Below are 17591 nucleotides of genomic sequence, written 5' to 3' on the forward strand. Positions count from 1 at the left end.
AACGTTCCCTTAACAAAGTTTTTTCGAGTGAATTTTACGGGTTTTAAGTACGTCATTTTATGTATAGCGACTTGTGAATAAAAAAATGTACTGAATGTTACTGCTGTAATGAAGAAGCACAAGAAACAGTGCCGCTGCCTTACAAGTAAGAAACGCACAAAATGTGTCACCGAACATCTACCGACCCATATTACCATTGGTTGGCCCTTTTAGCAAATTGCCTTATTATCTGGCGTTTAAAAAAGCAAAGCCACCCGTACACAAAGTAAACATTGCCTTAATAGAGCCCTTTCACAGTGCAAATAAATTCATTTAAAAAAAATTATATACACTCAAGTACTGCATATTTGTCAATAAAATACATAGACGCAATAATCTTTGCCAGTAATAGTGTAAATTTGCAACGCAGTAACGAGTGCTACTAAAAAGGAGGATTACTTGTTAGAATCCGGGGCTGCTTTGTGGGGTCGGATTACAAAACAAAATCCTTTTTCAAGATGGCCACCATAGAAATAGAAGGCGGTTATTTCATACATAGTCCCTCCTCCCTTTCCATGGTAGTCGGCAAAAACACAAATACGTGACGCAGAATCTGTAAATAAACATAGAGCGTCGTACAACCTAATATCTTACATGTGCAAATAATAGAGTGGATTGTTAAAGAAAACGCAAACATTTTAGAGTTTGTAAAGTAGGTTTATTTAACAACAAACTGTCAGAGATGTTCGGAGTAATCCCATTGTGAATGCAATGATAACAATGGTTGAAAGAGGGGCATTGCAAAAGGTAAAGATGAAGAACACAGTTTTTTTTGCATACAAAGATTATGAGTTCTTTGATAAAGCAGGCGCTTTGTTTCCTCAGTGATTTTCAAGAAGGCGTCGTAACCTTGAGCCTACAGCACCATAAATTGTTATGTTGCTCCGAGTAGCGAGTTCAGCATACGGACAAAGCGGGTTTAGGGTATCGTCCCACATAATTGTTATGCACAGGAAACTGCTCACAAGCAGTTGTATTTGACGGCCGAAAAAGTCTTCACTCGGCATCTGAAAGCCATGGCATGGGCAATACGGCAATATGTACCTGGGGTGCAAACGTTACAAAAATTACGTGTCAGTAACCAAACTGTACCAAAAATATTTTACAAGAAGACACAAAAAAGTGACAAAGTAATACAGAAATGTAAGCTTTCAAACATGACATTTTAGTGAAATGTGAAACAGCGATAATCTGCATGCGCCGTAAGAGAAAACAAATAGCAACTACACAGAAAGATGATCGTGAAGTTAGGAAAGCAAAATGAATGGACAGTGTGAGGAAAAGTACGGCTCGTGATTTCAAAGAAGTCCACAAGAACGTGCAAACTGATGCACAAACCTATGTGCACAAACATAACGTTGCAACTAATAAATAGCAATGCTAAAGAAGGAGCAGTGTACGCATACCCTACAAATGGGAAACCTGTGCACTTGGCAATATTGGAGGAGAAATGTAACAGTGTAGAAACATAAAATGTCACTTATATTGGCACAATTATAGTTTCGCTAATGTAAAAATAAAGAGCGGTCCCCTGGAGAGTGGGCAAAAGTAAACTTAGATAATATGTACTGCCTCCATTCTGTAACTGCAAGTCAGACACCAATGTATTCGCATCAGAGAATCCTCGTGGACTGATATTGCATGTCCCTAACAAACTTTTTAAAACATAACCTGATCAAGTGCTATTTTTTTGGACCCTTTCATTCCTTGATTTTCTTGTAAGGTTTCAGTTTTGCTCAAGGTCAAAAAACAAAAGCCCCTTATACAATCACTCAGATGCGCGGGTGTATTGAGCGTCCAACCAAAAAAACAATTCATGTGACCTTCATGCAGAATTCACAAAAATATTTAGTTTGCAACAACATATTGCAATTCAATTAAGAGAACCGCTACTCGCATACACCTCCAGAGTCGCTGTTTCCAGCAAACATTGCAGATGGTGGCCTTAGTTTTCAAAACTTAGAACTGCAGTCTGACGGCAATATTGTTCCAAAAACATTTCAACCCATGCGCACTAATTGGTAGTGGTACAGTGAACACAAAGTTGCAATTAAACGTATGAGTTTGGAGACAAGAAAACTTCACTTTTTCATTTTGTGCTCGCACATCCCATTCCAACCACCTCACTGGTGACCTTCTGAAGTATTATTACATATGTGTGATCAGTGCAATGCTGTCTAGTTTTGTATGTGGGTCTGGCCATGTCCGCGTACAACAAAACTTTATTTAAAGATTGCAGGGGGACCGTACAAAGTTGACGTACTTGACGCTGTTGCACAACCAATCATAGCAAGTGACATTTTTCCCCCATTCAGTGCAAGGGGAAAAGAGACGTTTTGAGAAACTCCCCGCCCTAATAATTTCCCCTCCCCCTGAACTAAACATCACCAAACGTTCCAAAGAAATGTAAAGGGTCTGAAATTTTTTGTTTGGAAAATTTGGTGAGGAATCGTCCAAGGGGAGTGCAGTTGTAAAGCACCCAAAAAGTGCTCCTCCTATGGAAACAGCAACTTCACCATAACAACACAGCCACTAACGTGCCTGTGTGATATGCTGCAGTGGTTGTGGGCAGGACACACAGATTTCTATATTTCTCCATACATATTTCACCGTAAGGGTGTACATTGCCTTATAACAGCACTGCTTATAAGGTTGTTTCGAGGGGATTGGGTCCTCCGGCGTATTCCATATCTATGACGGGTAATGTCCACAGCTGTGCTGCTTCGGAAAATCTTCGGCGTCTGCGTCCTGCGTCGATGACGTTAATTCGCCGTCCCTGAGGACCTCCTCCTACGGCCGACGTCACCCGATGTGATAAGTAGGACGCACGACGCCCACAGCCTCAGTTCCGTTTTTTCCGCAAACGTGTTCACTTTGTGAATCTCGGTACGCCTCGACTCTTTGGAGTTTGCTGTTTTCTTCTCGGTTCGTTGAACCTGTTCGGTTTTTTGTGAAGACCTGTTCGTGGCGATGTCTACTTCGTCTTCAACCCCGCGTCCGGGCTTCAAGAAATGCGGGGTCTGTGGGTCCAAGATGTCGGTCACGGACTCGCATGACGCCTGCCTCTGGTGCCTCGGGGAGGCCCACGATACGGACGACTGTGTCGACTGCCAGTCGCTCACGGCCAAGGACTTGCGGGAACGCAAGAAGAAGCTGTCGGTAGGTCGGTTGTCTATGCCCCGGAAGTCGAGGTCTACGGGGCTTTCGACGAATGATTCGAGAGGCGACTCTCCGCGTCATTGTCGGAAGTCCAATGGGTCTCCTTCCAGGAGTCGGTCTCGCCACTCCTCCGCCTCTTCGAGGCATGCCCGGAAGCGCCGGCATCGGTCGCCTTCCCCGTCCTCTTCCGAGGACTCCGCCCGTCGGCGGGTCGCTTATCCCACCATGCAAGCGACACCGGAGGAATGGGCTTCCTTTGGGAAGCAGATGCTAGCGATTCTTGAATCGCAGGGCACCGGTCCGTCTGCGCCTCCGAGTGGGGTCGGTCGGCACCGGTCTTGAGACACCGCTCGTACGCCTTTGGGCTCGGGTGGTTGGCACGGCTCGCGGGAGAGGTCCCGCTCGGACAAGGGTAGCCGTTCTCGCCATGCCCGTTCCAGGTCCCAGTCCTCGACGCGCTCGAGACTGCGTGATCCTGTGCCTGTGGCGCCGAGGTCGTCGACGATTTCTCTCGAGGCTCCGCCTCCAAGGGGGTCGTCGACGCTGTCGGCGCCTAGGTCGTCGAGAGACACGCTCGGAGCTCCGGCTTCGAGGCCTGTGTTGACGCCGTCGATGCTGGCGGCGCTGCAGCTGACGTCGACGCCAACTCGCTCGACGCCGGCGCCGACTCGTTCGGCGCCCTAGACGGCTTTCGAGGCGGTGGTGTCGGAGGGGCCCCGTGGCACGGGGTTAGCCCCTTGAAAATCTCTGGCTAAGGTCAGGCACAGCTTTGGTCCCCAGATGTCTTCCTCTCACCGCCTGGAGTACATTTCAGAGGGTGATGAAGGCTCTGATGACGGCTTGGTTCCGGTTACGGTACCAGATGAGCTTATCTCGTGCCATAGCCAGTTTGATGACCTGAGGCAGCCTCTGCATGATGCCAATGGACTGGAAACCTCTCCGGAGGTGGAGTTTTGTAGGCCGGAGCCTGGCACTCATGCCGATTCTTCATATCTGCGCCTTATGTCTCGGTCACCGAGTACTTGGGTTGGTCGGCTCCCCCAGGGGAGTTCGTTCAGGATGATCTCACGGACATCCTTGATCTTGGTCCCCCCACTGACCCGGTTTTGCCGTTTCATATGGCTCTGCAGAGAAGGGTGGCGGTGGCTTGGACTGCTCTGGAGAGTCTCCCGGCAGTGGGCAAGTCTTTGTCGCGAAAATACCGTCCAGCGAGTAGCGACCCCTGCAGGCGTCGTATCCTACCATCCCTCCGGATAGGGACGACAAACGTTTTGACGGCTGGGCGAAGAAAGTGTTTTCTTCAGGGGGTATGGCGCTTCAGGCGGCCAACTCCATATGTGCCTTGTCTCGTTTCACACACACTTTGTGGAACTGTGTTGCATTAGCGGCTGAACATATTCCCGAAGGGGACAAACGGGATGATTTCCTTGTTATGGTTCAGGATGGCAAGGATGCCATGTGTGAGGCCGTTCAGTCGGGTTTGGACATGGCAGATTGTGTCAGCCGGTCCATGGCGGCGAGCACCGTAATACGCAGGTTTGCGTGGTTGCGGAAGTCTGGGTTCACTCCTGATGTGCAGTCCCGGCTCCTCAACATGCCCTTTGACGGTGAACATCTTTTTGGCAGCAAGGCTGACGAGAGCCTGAGAGGTTGCAGACCTCCAAAGCTGCAGCGAAGTCGTTGGGCGCTGCAGTTCGACAACCTCCGCCTTTTCGTCCTAGGGGACAGCAATGGAGGCGAGGTTCCTTTCGCTATTACTCGTCCTTCAGTAAAGCGAGAGGAGCTAGCAGTCAAAGAGGCCACTGTAAGAGTGCCAGAGGTGGAAACAAGGGTACTCGAGGTGCCAAGGCCGCCCGGGCAGTTGCCTCTTTGCCCTCAGGCAACGCCGCATCCGCTACCACTCAGTCATGCGGCCAGGTCCCATGGTTCGCCGGTTGGGGGAAGGCTGGCGCAGCATCTTGTAGAGTGGCGAGCCATTATTTCAGATGTGTGAGAGATCATAACCCACGGCTACTGTCTTCCTTTTCGGCAGAGGCCTCACGACAATCCACCTGGGAACCTCTCTTTGAAGAGTCCGGATCCGCTCCTTGCGCAGGAAATTCAAGCCCTGCTGGAGAAAGGCACCATAGAACTGGTGCCTGTAGCGGAGAGGAACAAGGGATGGTATCTCCCTTATTTTTTTATTTCGAAGAAAGACGGGGGATTGAGACCCATCATGGACTTGCGCGGTTTGAACAAACTCCTCAGGAAGGACAAGTTCAAGTTGGTTACTCTCTCTCAAGTCCTCCAGGCCTTTGAACTTCAGGACTGTTTGGTGTCTCTCGACCTCAAGGACGCTTACTACCATGTGCCGATCCATCCCAAGCACAAGAAGTACCTGAGGTTCGCGGTTGACGATTCACATTTTCAGTTTCGGGTCCTGCCGTTCGGATTGACCTCTGCCCGAGGGTTTTCACCAAGCTCATGGTGGTGGTGGCAGCGCATCTCAGGAAAGGGGGGATTCACATCTACCCCTACCTGGACGATTGGTTGATCAGGGGGAGCTCTCCCGAGCAAGTCCTGGATCATCTGTCCGTCACCTGCCACTCCTTTCACAAGCTGGGCTTCTCCCTCAATTTAAAAAAAGTCCCATTTGACACCAAAGCAGCGGCTCCAGTACATCGGAGCAGTGCTCGACACATCCCTGGGGCAGTGTTTTCCTCCCCAGGTGAGGGCTCTTCACATTCAGCAGATGGTGCACAAGTTTCAACTTGCCCAGAATCTCCCGGGGTCCGAGTTCTTGAGACTGCTCGGCCTCATGACATCCTGCATTCTTCTAGTGCCAGTGGGTCGTCTGCGGATGAGATCTTTGCAGTGGGCATTCAAGCTCCAGTGGTCTCAGTCCTCCGGCAGGCTGTCGGACCCTGTTCAGGTGCCGCCCTCGGTCGCCCAGGACCTTCTGTGGTGGGACGTCGAAGGCAATCTGATGAAGAGGGCCCCATTTTGGCTGCCCTGGCCGGAGGTGATGATCGTGACGGATGCGTCCCTCCCGGGATGGGGAGCTCATGCCAACGAGTTGACAGTCAGCGGTCGTTGGTCTCTGTCGGAGTCCAGACTCCATATCAATCTGTTGGAGCCGAGGGCCGTCAGGCTTGCCCTGAAGGCTTTTCTGCCGACTGTGCGAGGAAAGAGTGTCCTGATTCTAGTGGACAACACGGTGGCCATGCACTACCTCAACACAAAGGGGGGGGCAGGGTCACTTCCTCTGTGCAGGGAGGCGATTCAGCTCAAGTTCTGGGCCATCCAGCAGGACATTTCGATCTCGGCTGTTCATCTGGCCGGAGACGACAACGAGATGGCGGACGCTCTGAGCAGGCAAAGCACGATCTCTCACGAGTGGGAGCTGGCCCAGAAGATTCTCCTGGAGATCTTTGCCCTTTGGGGGACCCCTCAAGTGGATCTCTTCGCCTCCAGTGTCAACCGGAAGTGCGAAAGGTTCTGCTTGCGGGAATTTCCTCCAAAAGGAGCCTTAGGAGACGCGTTCGTGGTGGAGTGGTCATTCCCACTGCTGTACGCGTTTCCTCCCGTCCCCGTCATCCCGCAAGTACTGCGGAGGTTACGGAGGTTCGGTTCCTGGATAATCCTCATTGCTCCGGCTTGGGCCCGGAGGACGTGGTACCGGACCTTCTCGACTTGTCCATCTGCCCTCCACGTGTCTTCCCTACCGATACGATCTGCTTGCACGGGAGGGGGGTCAGGTTCTCCATCCAGAGGTCAGATCCCTCAACCTTCACGCTTGGCTTCTGAAAGGTTGAGGTATAAGGATTGGGACCTCCCTGTAGACATGATGGAGGTGTTGCTCTCGGCCAGGCGGCCGGCAACAAAGTCTCTGTGCCATTGGAGAAAGTTCTGCGACTGGTGCAGAGTTAAGAATGTGGATCCTTTTGAATGCGACATTCCCATGGTTCTGTCTTTTTTGCTTTCCTTGGCCCACAGGGGCTTGCAAGTGGGGACCATTAAAGGTTACCTGGCGGCGCTGTCCATATTTAAGCGCTCGTCTGAAGAATGTTCCTATTTTAAGATTCCTTTAATTTCTCAGTTTTTGAAAGGGCTCACTAATGTGTTCCCTCTGTCACCTTTTCTGGTGCCTGGTTGGGATTGAACCTTGTTCTTAAGTTTCTTATGGGTGCTCCGTTTGAGCCTTTGCATTCTTGCCCTTTGAGACGGTTAACTCTGAAAACTGTGTTTTTGGTTGCGGTTACTTCCGCTCGCAGAGTGAGTGAGTTACAGGCACTTTCAGTTAAGCCACCCTTCACTGTGTTTCATAAGGACAGGGTTGTCCTTAGAGTTCGTCCTTCTTTTCTTCCGAAGGTGGTTTCGGAATTTCATTTGAGCCAGAAGGTTGTTCTTCCGGCGTTCTATCCTCCTCCACATCCTGGTAAGTAAGAGGAGAGGCTCCATAGGCTTGATCCTAGGAGAACGTTGAGCTTTTATATTTCGCGCATGTCCCAGGTCAGAGTGGACGATCAACTTTTCATTGGTTATGCTGGAAAGCGTTTGGGACAAGCTGTGACGAAACAGACTTTGTCTCGTTGGATTATTTTAGCTATCTCCGAGTGTTACCGCTTGGCGGGTAAGGACCCTCCGGCTGGCTTGCGGGCCCATTCTACCAGGGGAGTGGCTGCGTCTACTGCCCTGCAGAGGGGTGTTCCTAATTGTCACATCTGTGATGCAGCCACCTGGGCTTCAGTACATACTTTTGTACGGCACTACTCCCTCGATTTCATCCGAGGGCAGGATCTGGCCTTTGGCAAGGCAGTCCTTTATTCCGAAATTTGATTGGGCATGCTAAATTTGTGTTCTAAATTCTTTTCCCACCTCCTTGCTTGGTACTGCTTTGGGAGTCTGTCATAGATATGGAATACGTCGGAGGACCCAATCCCCTCGAAGAACAAGTTACTTTCTTACCTGGTAACGTTCTTTCGATGGGATGGTCCGACGACGTATTCCATATCGCTCCCTCCCTACCTTCCCCACTGCAGAATTTCTTTGGCGATTGCAGCTTGCGTTCCGCAAGGCCCTGTGTGTCTGATTGGCAGAAAACTGGTGGCACACGTTCTGGGGGAAAAACTACAACTGAGGCAATGGGCGCCGTGCGTCCTACTTATCACATCGAGTGACATCGGCCGTCGGAGGAGGTCCTCGGGGACGGCGCATCGACGTCATCGAAGCAGGACGCAGGCGCCGAAGATTTTCCGAAGCAGCACAGCTGTGGACATTACCTGTCATAGATATGTAATACGTCGTCGGACCATCCCATCGAAAGAACGTTACCAGGTAAGAAAGTAACTTGTTCTTCTGGGTGCATGGCCTTCAGGCATGCACTCAAGACTGTACATCCTCCCTAAAATCATCAGAATACTAAACTATAGTATGGGTGAATGCATTCCTGTAATGTAATGTGCTGAATCTGGGCAGGGCCTAGAGTTTTACGAGTAAGGCGTACGGGCTACGGCCTGCAGCCATGCATCCAAAAGTCTGCATCCTGCCCACAACCACCTGAGTGATTTATGTAAGTACGGGTGTATCCATAGGTGTGGTAAGCCTCACTTGTTCTGGCCAGAGGCTAGACTCCTAACTGTATGTTCATAGATATTACAGTATGTGGTTGTGCAGGGGCTGATACCTCCAGTGCTTATAACTTAGTGCTTGGGTGCATGGCCTTCATCCATGCACCCAAGACTGTACATACTCCCCACAATCATCTAATCGACAATCAATAGAACAGGTGTATGCGTGGGTGTGACATGCTGCGGTCGTTGTGGCCTGGGCCTACAGTCTTGGAAGTATGGCCTTCGGCCTACAGCCATGCATCCAAGACTCTAGGCCCGGGCCTCAACCTCCGCAGCATGTCACACCCATGGCGGCGTCCTATTCAGTGGCACACCCATAGGCAAAAATAATATAATAACGACATTTACTCAATTGCAATGGTCGCTAACACCACACGTGTCCTTACAACAGTCTCAAGGTGCCTGTACACACCACAGACAGAAATACCACCCTTATGAGTCCACTCATTTTCTGCACGTACAAACATCACGAACAAGGCGGGCATAGACAACACATCATTGACACCTGCCGCCCAAACAAGTACATTTTTGCAGACATCTCATACTCGCTGAACCTTCGCAAGTACTGTAGGACATCAAAGTAGTTTCTGAACCAGTATTTCAGGTGGCGAATACATCATTAACAACTGCTGCCAAAACAAGAACACTATTTAACCCATCTCTTACCCTGTGAACCTCCCCAAGCACTGTAGGAGAGCAAAACAATGTCCGAAACAGCATTTCGCCTCTGGTGGCGACTGCGCTGTCTTTGGATCCAAGATGTCGGGCGCAGCCACACATTCTGACGCACATCACGGCTCTCTGCAGCCAGTCGACGAAGACGTTGCATGTCTGCGGTCACAATGCCACCCTCCTGGCCAATCGGTATGTTGCCCGTGGAGCAAACAGGGAAGTGTGACCGCGGAGCGGACATAGATATCACTAATTATTTGAGATATATTCTTTAGTCGTTTTAACGGAAACTAGTGGACGGATTGGCACCAAATTTACAAAAGCACGATTTCGGGACCAAGCCCCTGCCCCAAATTTGGTCAAAATCCGTCCAACGGTTTGACCTGTAGGCGTGCGCAAAGTTTTTCCCCCATTCAGTTTATGGAAAAAAGACGTTTTGGGACCCCCCCTATAACTTTTCTCCCCCTGCACCAAACATCACCAAACTGCAAAAAAATTCAGTGTGGCCCGTATACTTTTTTTGCAAAGTTTGGTGAGGATTCGTCCAGGGAGAGCGGAGTTATAAGCCGCCCAAAAAGTGCTCTTCCTATGGAAACAGCAACTTAACCATAACTACACGCCCACTACTGTGGCTGTGTAATTAATACATATATATATTCACCAAAATAATACTGAAACTAATAACACCAAAAGAAAACGTTTATCTGGAGGATATACTGACTGCCCATTAACAAGGTACTCTGTTTGTTGAGGGCGGTTGCAGAAAGTACTAATTTTAGGGCTGTAATATGCCGCGGTTTCTGTGGCCCTTTCAGGGCAAGTTGAGTGGTTATTTCACTTTCTTTTTAAAAGTCCACATTCCGGCGTTTGCTGTCAACGGTCATGAACAATAAGAAACATCCGCCATGAATGGCAAGTTTGGGCGTGTAAATACGGCCCCTTTATGAGTTAATTTAACGTGCCGGTAATCCGCACTGCGCCGAGGATTTGCCTCACTCGTTTCAGACCAATCGTTTTCCCAAATCGCTTTATTTTTGTGGAGTTAAATCTAATGTCTCCAAGGATCGCATCATAGTATTCAATATGGACTTGCATTCATTGATCCAGTTAGAACTATCATTTTCCATTAATTCATGTAGTTTAACAAATAAGTAATTTTCAGGAGACATTCTAGCTTTCGGAAATGGGGGACAATTTGTCTTCCACTTCATTTGAGCAGCCAAAGATAACAGGTCAAGCACACTCTTGACGAATCATTGATGCTGGAACCCAATCGGGCACGCTCAAGACCTTTTGCCAAATAAGCCCTTCTGTATCTTGCCAGCTGCTCTCATAATTATAGGAAATCGGTATCATGAAGTAGGGCTCTATAGAAGTCAATTAGTGTTAATAGTGAAAATGTGCCATATTTTGGCATTATCCTTTTCATATGAGCTACACAGACCCTACATTTCTTTTTCAAATCGTCTAGTGCTTCTTCTTCCTTTGAAAGTTCTAGATGGAAGAACCCAAATACGTATACTTATTCACTACATTTAGTTTTTCCTCCCTTGAATTTCCACACAAATGTGCCTTTCTTGCTATTTTTAAGATTCAGGTAGTCCAGCAAGTGTTGCAGTTGTATGGGTGTTTGATCAAAGATGACCAAGTCATCAATGTAGACAAGGTGCAAGAGCCGCAAAGAACCCAAACGAGGGGGCTAGGCATTCGCTGTTAGAAGTTAGAGCTAGAGGACAGACTACAGGAGCTGTTCGGCTGTGGGTGGGTATAAGAAATAAAAGCAATTATCAACTCGTGCCGGGCACGAGACACCCAGAAGTAGGATCAGGCGAGGCAAGACACCCTCCCACCATGCAAATCGTGGTGTATTCAAAGAACGAAGAATAACTGAAGTGCAATCATTAAAGAAGCAAAACATATTTTCTTGATCCTATATATGTTTCCTAAATAAAACAAACGAAAATAAGTAGTGGCAGGCGACTGTCCAGTAAGCAAATCAGTGACGACCTGCGACTGCCTCACACCCTGGAAGGGTATCTGGTGACAAACATTTTGCCTGTGATACTCATGTCTACATCTTAGTAGTGTATGTCAGTGGTACCTTGAAACTGTGTCTTCCCCTAAACCTTCTGAAGCTTCAGTAACTCTAGAGCCATTTAGCTAGGCTTTAGTGCTGAGATGCTGAAGGACCTTTGGGCACCTAGACGCTTGTCCAAGACCTTGATTTTGGTGCCTGAATAGCTCTTGGTGTCTTTTTAATTTTTTTTAATTTAACAATTTATTTATTTTGTAGTCACAACACAACAGATATTCACGTCATCAACAAATGTCAGTATTGTTGTTACCTCGGTATTTCATATTCACATTATGCAATTACCTCCCGTCCCAACACTCAGATACACAAACACCATGTAAATGTCAATTGCCTTCTTCCCATTTGCCCCCAATTTCAGGGCACCCCGTTGCTGTAGACATACGTCGTTCCACGGCCATACATATGTCCACATCAGCAACCCATTGTGAGAAAGGGGGCACTCTGGGGATCCCCATCGTTGAGCAATATTACATTTGATCCGACCAGTCGTTGTGAGCTTTCGGTGTTGTGATGGTACCTTGGGCTCTTTCTTCACATGTCCTTTCAGCTGCCTGTGTTTTACTGCTGATTAATGGACGTTACTGGCTTTTGGTTTGTGCTTTTTGATGCTTTGTTTTTGTTACCCATTTGTTTCATCAACTGCTTTTTCGGGGCATATTGTGCTGATGCACTACTCTTGACCTCCCCTTGTTTGTACCCATCTACCACCATGCAGTATGTTATTCCCAGACCTACTTATAAGTATCGGTACGTTTGGGATGTCTCTTTGGGAGTAGTGTGGGCAACCTTTGGAATAACCCTGTGTCCTTTATATAAAGAGCTTAAAACGCCCAATCCATTTTGGGACTCATTCACAACTTGCTGTCTTGGAAAGGGATCTCCATCTCTGACACGGTTTCGTTCTCCACATCATTTGTGTTGTTGTCTGACTATGGCGATGGTTCAGTCTGCCTACATCTTTCGTAGCCTAACGTTTGTCCTTTCTCATTGACAGTTTATTTGGTTCTAACTTTTAACAAGTTGACCACTTGCTTCCTTTTAGGTCCCATGGAAGACGGCGGTTGTACACCTGATGCTTGTCTATTCTCGGGATCCAGAGTTTACAAGAGGGCCAAAACCTAAATGAAGTTTTGTTCATGGGTTTAACATAGTAAAAAAAACAAAAGGGAGATTGAATTTCAGAAATATTAATCATTCAGATTTGAAATTCGAGTTCAATGAGTAGGAGCTATAACTAGCTGCTGGGTGGTGGGTATGACCCAGTAGGCAGGAGCTACCGCTGGAGAACCAGAAGCAAGTAAAGGGCACACTGCAAATTTATCTTCCACATGTGATGCACACTTTAACCTTTTAACCATTGTGTATCATCCATGATATTTAAATGTGTCCTAATTATTCTTTGTTTGCATTCTCAAACAATTTTATGCATGTTAGTGAGGCACCATTTGCCATGAGGAGTCAACAGTAGCTCCTGCTAACTGTTGGTTTTAGGCTAACCAGGCCCTCCTAAGATAGAATCGGGAACTAAATAGCTCTAACAATAGAACCCTGATCATTCTCTTTATGCTGTTTGTCTCCCTGGCAATGGCTCTTATCCTTTCAGGATCCCTGTATTGAAACGTGATAGGGGTCATTTTGCCCTCTGCTCTCTTCTCTATGACCAAAAACGATGGCAGAAACAAACTATCAGAGAATGGTGTAAGAGCAGTGTGCCTACCAGTCACACTTCATACACCGGTCCTATTACAGCAACACCCCTTTCATTGACTAAACTGAAGCTTTATAAACAAAGAATAATACTCCGGATCAACTACTAGATGGGTGACTATATGAAGCATGGGACAGTTCAACGAATCAGACTGCTGAAATACCTGTTGGTCTCACAAGGATAGCAAAGGGGCAAATCGCTCTCTTTGGAAGCAAGACGAAGTGGAGCAACAGAGGTTGGAACCCCGGGTCTGCGCTTAGAAACCTCTGGGTATTCAGCTTGTTATAAATAACCAATTAAAATTACTGGTAAGTAATGTTTTCCCTACAATGTAGGATAATTGCACTCATTGTCAGTGACCTGTATTTGATAAGAGGCTGGGCTCGAGCTCCAGCTATCTATTGAGGCAGTGGATCTGGACAGGCAACAGCACTTCTGTATATTTATTATTTGCTGTGTTTCGTTGGTACAAGCTTAGAAATTCTGTTTGAGCTAGTTGAACGTGTACTAATTTCCCCTTGTTTCTTGCAGTTGATTGTCCAGTTTGTGGAGTAGGAATTCCCGAGCAGTATATTAACAGACACTTGGACAGCTGCTTAGCAAGTGATGAAAAGAAGGAGAGTTTGCGAAGGTAATTAATACCTCTCTCTTCTGGGAATACACCATGGTATATTTGTTTGAATTTCCCTTGAATTCTTTCTTTGAAAAGGATATTGAGCCATCTGGGTTGTATTGTCAATGGCTACAACATGCTGGGTGCTGGAAAACAGTTTTTAAAAATTTCGTCTGTGTGACAGAGTCTGGGGCTTGACCCTGTCATGTGGAACAGAGACCTCTCCCAACTTGGGGTAGGAAGCCAACCAGGGCTAATGCCAGAGCCTACAATATCCCAGAGCAGGTCCTGATAACTCATCTATGTACCTTGTGTGAATTGGCAGGTACCAATTTTGTCACCCAATTCCAGACAACATCCATTCTGGCCTGAGATTTCTTTTTTGCAGGACCTCAAGTACCAGCATTCCCTGACGTGTTGAGTAAGATGGAGTTCAACGAAAAATATACCCAAGCGAATGATCCAACGCCAATTAATAGTTTCACTATTTACAGCCGCCTGGATTAAAGGGAGTGCTGAAACATCAGCCAGCAGAAACTGCCCAGAGATTGTTTGGTGCTCGAGGGAGTGGGGCTAAAGATGGTTTTTGTATCCTTGCACAGCATTGGCCCAATACTGCGGTAAAGAATAGGAACAGATTAGGTCCCAGAGTCAGGTAGAATGTGCAACCAATGGGGGTGGGGGAGAGGCAGAAAACCAAAGAGATTTGTATGAAAGACACACAAGAGGCACATAGTGTGTGGGGAGTTCGGGTGAGGTCGGGAGGCGTGGAGGAGGACTGAGAGACCAGAGTGAGGAAGAAAGGTAGAGACGTGCACTGAGGTTTATGTGAATTGGTTGGATAGGAGTGCATGTGAGGTATTGCATGTTAGAATGTGTGCTATCTACTGGAAACAATGCAGCTGTGATTGTGACTGCCTGAGAGCGAATTATAGTGGGCGGATGGGAGGGAGAGAGGGAGGGAGGGAGGGAGAGATGGAGAGAGGAGGGAAGTGTTTCCATCACAGCCATCATTTTATCTTATCATGCAATGAATAATGACATCCATTCAGGTGGAGGGTCATGGAGCACTTTGAGTAAACCACTTGTTAGCTTTTTAGATGCTGTTATAGTTGATAACCACCAGAGCAGGAAAGAGATCCAAGCTCCCTTCCTATGCCTGCTTCCTGCTCGTCCGAGTCACCAATGGCGGAAATGAATTTACTTCAAGCAAATCGGTTCTTGGCTGGTCGAGCCAGTCCACTGAAAGCCAGAGAAACCTTTCACAGCCACGGGAGGCTAACTTTTCTTTCTAGGAAATGCTTGCCAGAGCTGCCAACCAGCTGATGGACGCTCTCTTGATGCACGAAAGATAGCCCAAGTTCTCCAGCATGGGGTCTGGCATGGATTCACATGCTCATGAATATTCCCCGTCGTCAGGCTGGGAATCCTCGGTAAAGAAAAAACCAGTATCAGTTTCGTTTCTGATCTGTCTTTCGTAGTAACAACCAATCACTGGTCTCTGCGTCATACTGACCACAGCCAATGACTGCCCTCTACCTAAGCACCGCCTCTGGCAGCCATCTTCAGATTTTTACCGCACATTCATGTGTTGGGATCCTCGTGCTATTGCTCTCGAGCGTTAGTGCTATTTTTTCACGTTTTTTCTCAAAAACTTCGTTTTTTCGGTCAAAAGAGCCTCAAGCTCCACCGACTCACTATCCGATCAACGGGGACCCGTGTCGGATTCGTCTGCGCCCCTCAAGGGTGAAGATTCGTCGAGCTACGCTTTTGGAGGACTCCAGAAGTTTCTCAGGCCCGGTCATGGCCCAGGAGAAGGGAAGCTCGACGCCCGGAAAGCTGTTCAGGGTCTTCCCTGGATGCCAGCTGCAGAACGTCTTCAAGGAGGACGAACACTCCTTTTGTCTCTACTGCCTACATGAGGACAAGACGCACGTGGAGAAGGACTGTGCGTTTTGCGGCAACATGTCGGAGCGGACCATGAAGGACCGCCATCAACGTCTCGCCAACTGGCTAGAAGGGAAGAGCCCGTCCCGCGAGAAGAAGAAGAAGAAATCTGAGCGGTCTTCTAAGTCCAACATAAGGCCAAGCGCCGAACGGTCGGGCTCTACGGGCGCCAGGCAGGGCGCACCCTCCCCGGCACCATCAACCACGAGCCAACGCTCTGGGTCGGGTAAGAGGAAGGCCGAGCACCCGGCGAAGCTCCTGGAGAGGCCCCGGTCGAGCTCGAAGTCCCCATCGGAGGGGGAGCGAGGCGGTGTCCCCCCCCCTCAAGGATAAGGCGGTGAGCGCACCTAAGGTGGTGAAGGCCTTAATCCATCCGGCCAAGCCCTCTATCGAAACTGTCGCGGCGGCCCTGGCTCAGCCTGTGCAAGCTACACCAGTGGTGGCGACCTCGGGGCTCAGAGTCTCCCTGCCACCTCGGAGGGAGTCATCTTTTGTGCCCATCGATAGGACCCCCGTGAAATCCCCCGTGGGGAAGAAAAAGGGGGGGCAGGGCGTCGTCGTAGATTCGGCCTCAACCTCGGAGGAGGAGCTGGTCGAAGTCTTAAGCCACGGCCACGGCGTGGAAGAAGACCGACCCGTCGGGATGGATCCCGACGCAGGTGACGACGACATCGTCGAGGGTACCGACGGGGCCCCTGATCGCCCGTCGGATTCCCCTCTGCCAGCGCCGCGAGACAACTCGGCGGCCATTTTGTTGGCTATACAGTCCTTATGCTCAGAGATAAGGACGAGACTACCGTTGCCGACGGAACCTCTCCCGTCGGGGGACCCAGAACCGGGACCTTCTGGTGTTCCCCCTACCAAGAAAAGAAGGATCCACCCTCCGACTCCTTTTCAGCCGTCGCGCCCCTTCCAGCCCTCCTCTCCGTCCACCCGAGGGGATGATACGGGGACTGACACGGCAGCGACGGGTACGGACGACGAGGTATACGACGAGGATGTACCGTCGTCGCCTCCCACCAGGGCTTCTCCGCCCGACGAGATTGGATCGTTCCACTCCATGATCTCCAGGGCATCCGAGCTTTTTCAACTCTGCCCTGAGGAGAAGAAGAAGGAAGGTTTCCTTTATCAGCGGCGCGAGGCCAAGAGGAAGACGGTCCTCTCAGTGCCTCTATTGGACGACATTTGGGATGAGGGCCTCACCCTCCTCAAGAACCCGTCCACGACGCCAGCTAGAAGAGACCGGTACGAGAAGAAGTACCGGGTCCCGGACACGGCCCCCCTGTGCCTCCGGGCGCAGCCTACCCCGGACTCCGTCGTCTCCGCGGCGGCCAGGAAGAAAGCGGGGGGGGGTGCGGCCTCCACATCGACTTCCCCACCGGACGGTGAGGGAAAGAAATTGGACGCTATGGGACGCAGAGTCATCTCGTCGGCAGCGACGACGATTAAAGCGGCCAACGCCTTGGCTATCGTGGCCCGCTACGACAGGGAGCTCTGGTTCAAACTGGCTCCCCTGCTGGACTTCCTGCCGGACGACAAGAGGACAGAGGCCCTGGAGATCCTGCAGGAAGGTGAGGTGGCTTCGGACCACGCCATTACCGTTGCGACGGACATCGCCGACACTGGGTTCCGCCAGTTGGGCAACGGCGTTTGCCTTAGGCGGCGTGGATGGCTCAAGGCTACGGACTTCCGTCAAGACGTTCAGACCAGAGTCCTGGACATGCCCTTCGATGGGAACAACCTGTT

At 49.3% G+C, this 17591-nt stretch overlaps 1 protein-coding gene across 3 annotated transcripts in view; it reads left to right on the forward strand.

Annotated features, from left to right (window-relative positions):
* The window catches only part of RAD18 (RAD18 E3 ubiquitin protein ligase), a 1168890-nt gene that overhangs the window by 294767 nt on the left and 856532 nt on the right, over window positions 1–17591 (forward strand). For all 3 annotated transcript variants that reach the window (XM_069643474.1, XM_069643473.1, XM_069643475.1), the window contains one exon: window positions 13817–13916. In XM_069643474.1, coding sequence (XP_069499575.1) covers window positions 13817–13916 — 100 coding nt within the window. The remainder of the gene's footprint in view (window positions 1–13816; window positions 13917–17591) is intronic.

Source organism: Ambystoma mexicanum, chromosome 2p, assembly GCF_040938575.1.
Source record: "Ambystoma mexicanum isolate Mex_15411 chromosome 2p, UKY_AmexF1_1, whole genome shotgun sequence".
In the NCBI taxonomy this organism is placed as follows: domain Eukaryota; kingdom Metazoa; phylum Chordata; class Amphibia; order Caudata; family Ambystomatidae; genus Ambystoma; species Ambystoma mexicanum.